General features: G+C 42.6%; 2 protein-coding genes across 2 annotated transcripts; both read left to right on the plus strand.

Moving 5' to 3' along the window:
• Positions 1-2,206: 2,206 nt before the first annotated feature.
• Positions 2,207-3,103, plus strand: LOC131317346 (uncharacterized). The gene is made up of 2 exons (XM_058346905.1): positions 2,207-2,554; positions 2,627-3,103. Exons 1-2 carry the CDS (start codon positions 2,207-2,209, stop codon positions 3,101-3,103), a joined length of 825 nt encoding a protein of 274 aa, XP_058202888.1.
• A 2,737-nt stretch (positions 3,104-5,840) lies between these two features.
• Positions 5,841-6,284, plus strand: LOC131317347 (uncharacterized). The gene has a single exon (XM_058346906.1). It carries the CDS (start codon positions 5,841-5,843, stop codon positions 6,282-6,284), a length of 444 nt encoding a protein of 147 aa, XP_058202889.1.
• The last annotated feature ends 266 nt before the right edge of the window (positions 6,285-6,550 follow it).

Consider the following 6,550-nt stretch of genomic DNA (forward strand, 5'->3'; position numbering starts at 1 on the left):
GAGAAATACGATTATTACGATGATCTCGTGAAGGGACTTGTCCCACCTTCGGTTCCAAGCAAGCATGCAACATGACTAACGAATATTCTTTTGCAATGTGACATTTTTCATCTATCATGGGGAAATTTATTGTTTACACAATTCTTGCTCTAATTTTGTGTCCTTCATTTTTGGATCCGAAAACATTGAATAAATTTTTTTTTTAGATCAACATGTGCGAGTGATAAGTTTGGTAGACCTTAAGGAGGTCAGCGCTACGAGAATTACAGACTTAGGGAGTATAAACTAGCCTCATCTGAACCTCTCTGGAAATCTACCTAGAATAAAGTCAGGGCGTGCCAGCTCCGCTCTTTAGACGAAGCTGTCATAAGGTCCAAGGACCAGCTCTGTCCCCTAGCTATGGCAGAGAGGATAATATTCATAATATTATCCATGGAATATACTTATTCCAATAAAAAGACCACACTGAGAAACCGAAATCCTAAGGGATAAAGGAATGCCGTCTACAGGATAAGCATAAAGTGCTAGTGATAAGCATAATCAAAGACGGATAAGGATCCCTAGCTAAGGCGAGATGCACATTCATTCCTCAAAGAGGTAATTTGGAATCTACGAGATACAGTCCTACAAGGACTCAACCTCCTATCAAAATGCCTATAAATATGACGGTAGAACTCCAATAAAAGGTACGCAGCCCATAATCGAGAATCTCAATTCTCTCACCATATAACAAATACTCTATTGACTTAGGCATCGGAGGGTGGTTGGCAAGCCACCATAACGGTGACTTGAGCTCTTGCATTGTTTTGCAGGATCAGGTCAGAGCTGACAACAAAGCTGATTCATTAGCTGGCGCCGTCTGTGGGAAATGACTTTTTCCTTACGGTAAATAGCTTTGTATGGTAGAAACCCGATTGAGCAAAACAACAATGGCTTCAGACCCCCCACAGACGGGCATTGATGACGCCACGAAGGCTGCCGCTACGGCCAAGGCCGCCAAGGCTGTAGGGAGGTATTCCCGAACATATAGAATCAAGATACATGGTATGAGGCACCATAATATAGATCTAATAGGAGAAGTAACATGCGAAGTCACTGCTCCAAATAGTCTGTTCGGTTTAGAGAAAGGCCGAACAGATTGAGAGCTCATGAGAAGACGTAAGCCCAAAATGATTGATAAAAGACCAGTTAAAGTATGAAGTAAACTAGTCCAGACAGTCTGTTCGGCTATAAGATAGCCGAACAAGGAAGGAGCTCCAATCAGGTGCTAAAGCAGGAAGAACGCTCTGGAAGGGTCCAGAAATAGTGTTATTCCGTTAAGGAATGAGATCCCGAGGAAATAGGATCTAGAATAGATACCCAATGAAAGTGGGATGTTCGGCCAGCTATGGAAAAGAGTCCTAAGTGGACTAAGGTAATAAACTGATAAGGGAATGAGAATCCAAGATATTCTGGTTTCCTATACGAGGTAGGAAACCTAGTGCAACACGGATACTTGGGCGGCAAGCATTCATGAATCTATAAATATGAGGTAAACCTAGAGATAAAGGTACGATATACGTTGCATTCTCATATTCTCCTACTGATAATTAGAGTTTATTGACTAGTACGTGATATTAACTTTGGCATCGGAGGGCCTTTGCCACGAGAGGCAAATGTGCACTCACCCTTGTCTGTTTTGCAAATTAGGGTTCCGGTGAAAATGCATGAATAAGCCATTGCAATCCAAGGTGATCCAAAGCATCAATTGTTTTCATCCCCCTACAAAGGCCGCTGCCAAAAAAGCTGCTAAGGCAGCAGAGGCGGCCAAGGACGCTACAGCAAGCAAGATCAGAGGCGCTGAAATGACCCAGATGCGTTTGCTCTCATGCAAGAGCAAATCAAAACGTTAACCCAAGGGTTCCAAACTGCGATGCAGGGGAATGCAGATCTTCGAAAATATATCTCGGAGCCAAACATCCTAAATCTATGCCATAGTTGACATGAAGAAGAAGATGACAAAGAAGAAGGCAAATCCAGTGAGAAGGAAAGCCAAAGTCGGAGGAAGCATAGTAAACCACCTCTAGGGAGGCCGCCCCACGAATAAGAGGTACTGTTTAAAATGCCGGACCAGATTGAAGGGCTGATAAAACATATTAAAGCACAAACTCCTGCTACGGTAGAAGAGTTGGTGTAGAATACGGATTCACCCTTTACAGCCGAGGTCATGGGGCTGCCTCTCCCAAGGAAATTTAAGATGCCGCAATTAGAGGCATTCAATGGCTCCACAGACCCAGTAGATCACTTAGAAACATATAAGTCCCTGATGCATCTACAAACAGTAAGGGATGAAGTAATGTGCCGGACATTCCCAGTTACCCTCAAAGGAAGTGCCAGAGCATGGTTCAATAAACTCCCGCCAGGCAGCATACATAGTTTTAAAGAGCTTAGCACAAGCTTCGTAAGCTACTTTATTGCTAGGCAATGCTACGGCAAACCAGCAACACATCTCCTAACGGTGAAGCAAAGAAGATGGGAGTCATTAAGGGATTACACCACAAGGTTCAACAAGAAGGTGATCTAGATAGATGAAGCCGACAATAATGTGAGCATAACTGCATACATAGCTGGACTATATTCAGGACAGTTCCTATACCTTCTTTCTCAAGAACCACTCAAAACTCCGGCAGAGCTTATGCTTAGAGCTCAGAAACACATGAATGCAGAGGAAGCTGTCTATGCAAGGCGTTCACGTGATGTTTTTGATCCCCAAGCAGGTCCATCACAGGTTGGCGAGTTTCCTCCACCAGACAAAAGAAGAAGAGAAGTCGCCCGCAAAATGGGAGGCGAACCAAAGAACAAAGAGGTGGACTCGAGGTCCTCCCCAAAACAAGGAGGGGGAGGACTGCCCCAAGGTAGATACAAGCAGTTTACCCCGCTCATAGCTACGGCAGAGCAAATTCTTAGCAACCTACAGGACTATCCGAACCTCAAGTGGCCTGGGAAGCTGAGATTTAATCCTAGTAGGAGCCAAAGAACAAAGAGGTGGACTCGAGGTCCTCCCCAAAACAAGGAGGGGGAGGACTGCCCCAAGGTAGATACAAGCAGTTTACCCCGCTCATAGCTACGGCAGAGCAAATTCTTAGCAACCTACAGGACTATCCAAACCTCAAGTGGCCTGGGAAGCTGAGATTTAATCCTAGTAGGAGAGCTAAGGATAAGTACTGCAGGTTCCACAAAGATCATGGTCATAACATAGATGACTGTATTGACCTAAACCAGCAAATTGAGGACCTAATCCAACGAGGTAAACATCAACATTTGTAACGAAGAAGTACGAGAAACCTTTCTGAAAAGAAGATACAAACAAAGATGGTAGAGATGGTACAACACCCCGGTCAGGCCCCGTAGGAGAAATCAAAGTCATTCACGGGGAATTTGCCGGAGGAGGAGAATTGTGAGAACCGAGTTCTAAAATACGCACTTATGTGACTTTAGTTAAGGTACTGAAACTATTGAGAGCTTAAAGTGTATAATTAAGGTTAAAAAGGTGTTTTCAGTCAAAGTTTCTAGAATGCGAGTATAGCACGGTATAATTTTAAGGGTTCAGTACTTCTTTTTAGAAATCGAATAGTACAATAATGATCTACACATTTTTATTAGTTTATGTTCAATTTTTCATATTATTCGGAGATCGAAAAGCGAACACAATTAATCGAGTCGGTGCAACATTTAGCTGGAACAAAAGGGCACCTTACCAAGGTGGAGCCTTAATCTGCCACGTTGAGTGCCACGTAGTAAAGTCTAAGGGAGTTGAATTTTTTATGGGAATTGCAATCAGTAAAGTCTAAGAAACACAAAATAAAACAAGAAGAAATAAAAGAAAATAGAAAATAGTAGAAGAAAGAAATGATAAGAAGAGAATAGGAAGCGGTGGAAAGGAAAGAAGGGCAGTTCGAGCACCCCCTCCTCTGATTCAACCGACCTCTGACTTCCTTCCGCACGCCGCCGGAAAATCGGTGAGTAATCTATTTTCCCTTCCCTCTTCTCCTCCTCCTTCTCTCACCCGACTGCCGCACGCGATGGAACCATGGCTGCTGGCCCTTCCTATTTTATTTCCCCTTTTCCCCAGCTTCTAGCCACGCAGAAGCAACTGCATGATCTAACCCGTCGTCGCCGGGCGCCGGTGCTCATGTGCGTGTATAGTTTGCTGTGTACCGTGCAGGTGTGTGCGTGTTATACGCTAGTAAACCACAAGTAAATATCTTTCTGTATATAAGAACAGGGCCTAAGATTCTAAGTGGATCTAGTAGAACTAATTACTCTTGAGGAATTAAACTATTGGAAGTGTTGTATGAAGTTGGTCATAATTAACCATCAGTTTGGTTAACTCTGTCATAGGCTAAAGTTTCTTTAAATAACGTGAAGTTCCTTATTGAATTAATTAGTGTTGAGATTCACAAATTGACCCGAGCTTGGAATATCGAAAAATAGCCTTAACTTGGGAAGATGGCTGAAACTAAGTTATAAAATGATACTATTCTAGTTTTAGCTAAGTTGCTAGTAAAGGTGATTTTGTGAATAATTGTCACGATAATTATGTGTTTAGGTGCAAGTACTGTGGAGTGAAGTGATCGCGTGTTAAAGCTAGACGCCACTTTTTTTGGTGAGTTGCGCATACCTTAGTTATATGTATTTTATGAAATTTTGGAATAAGATACCATTGCTTGATTTTGCTAGGAAATATGGAATTTGAACTTCCTACTTGGTTTAATTGATGTCAATGCATGCGATGGCTGGTTTATAAATCTTTTGAGTTTCAGTTAAATTAGACCATGTCAATATGTTTTGGAAACTTGAAATTTACTGGTTGCTAGTACATGCTCGTGATAATATGATTCATTCGAACGGTGTCCCGAGCGTTAGGGGACGGGTAAAGATACTAGTGGCGTGAAGTAATAAGGTAGGAGATGCTGCCAGGCATCACCGGGTAAAGATATCTTACCACTCTTCAATGGGGTCGCTCCCCAACCGACTGGCAAAAATACCGTTGAATGATATTATCGCTCAAAAGTGCAAAAGTTGAAAGAGAAATGAAATGAAAAGGGTCCATTTCTTGGACCGAAGAAATGAGCTTTCAGACAAAAATACATGTACTGGATGGTCAACGAAGTATTTGAATTGTTGCTTTGAACTATTTTATAATGTGGGGTATTTCCATGGTCAAACTTGTAACTTTGGTATATGTTTCTCACCAGAGCTTCGGCTTATGAAAACATTTTTCCAATTTTTCAGGTTAAGGTAGATAGCAAGTTGTGGCTGAAGGAAGTGTTAGAATAACCGTGGAGAATCGTCTATTGTCTAATGGTTTGTAACTATTATACTTGTACACTTAGAAGCTTTGGATTATCTTATTTATTCTACGCTTCCGCTTACTTGAATTCTATTGTTTAAAATGACGCCGGTGTTAGAAATCCCTAAACTAGATCGAATTTGAGCAGGCCTTCGGCGGCTTAACACACGCTTGGCCGGTCACGACTTCCAGGGTCGATTTTGGGTCGTGACAAGAATCTAGCAATGCTAGGAAAGTGCACCTGAGAAAGTTAAGAACTGAGGAACACTTGGAGGTCAACACAGTTGGCCGTCCCAGCAAATTTCAGAAAAAGGAGGAAGTGCCCATCATTTTTTCAGAAGAAGACATCAAAGGAGTTCAAATCCCTCATGATGATCCCCTGGTTATAACCATTGTCGTGGCAAACTACCTCACGAGAAGGGTATTGATTGACAACGGGAGCTCGGCTGACATCCTCTACCTCCACCCTTATGACCAACTGAAGATTAGATGAGAAAGGCTAATGCCAATGACATCACCACTAGTTGGATTTGTAGGTAGCCCTACTTACCCAACAGGGCAAATAGCCCTTCTGGTTGCCATGGGGGAAGAAAGAAGGCAAATTACATGTATGATAGACTTCATAATAGTCGATTGTCCTTTAGCATACAATGCTATACTGGGGAGAACAACCCTGAATAAAATTGGGGCAATAATCTCCACATATCATTTGATGATAAAGTTCCCAACATCAGAAGGGATTGGTTGTATAAGAGGAGATCAGAAAGCAGCACGAGAATGTTACATCACCTTATTAAGAGGAGCCAACATCAAGATGAATATTGAAAGTCTCGACACACGTGATGAAGAGAAGCTCCAACATGGAGAACCAGTGGAAGAGCTCCTGGAACCAGGGCAGCAGGAAAGAATGGTGAAGATTGGAATGGGGTTGAGCACAGCGGCACGAGCATAGCTACTACAATTCCTAAGAAAGAATAAAGATGTTTTTGCATGGTCCCATGAGGACATCTCGGGAATTGACCCAAGGGTCATATCCCATTGATTGAATGTGGATCCTGCCGTGTGCCCTGTCAAATGGAAGAAAAGGACATTTGCTCCAGAGCGAAACGAAGCTGCGGCAAGGAGATAGATAAACTTGTCCAAGCAGAATTCGTCCGTGAAGTCCTTTACCTGGATTGGTCAGCCAACGTTGTTATGGTGAAGAAAGCCAATGGCAAA

This window comes from Rhododendron vialii, chromosome 2a, assembly GCF_030253575.1.
Source record: "Rhododendron vialii isolate Sample 1 chromosome 2a, ASM3025357v1".
NCBI lineage: Eukaryota > Viridiplantae > Streptophyta > Magnoliopsida > Ericales > Ericaceae > Rhododendron > Rhododendron vialii.

What these genes read in the sequence shown, in the direction of transcription:
- LOC131317347 (XM_058346906.1), top strand. Translation starts at nt 5,841, where the DNA reads ATGACATCACCACTAGTTGGATTTGTAGGTAGCCCTACTTACCCAACA.
- LOC131317346 (XM_058346905.1), top strand. Translation starts at nt 2,207, where the DNA reads ATGGGGCTGCCTCTCCCAAGGAAATTTAAGATGCCGCAATTAGAGGCA. An exon ending in CCACAAGGTTCAACAAGAAG is followed by an intron (nt 2,555 to 2,626) that starts GTGATCTAGATA and finishes TATTCAGGACAG; the next exon opens with TTCCTATACCTTCTTTCTCA.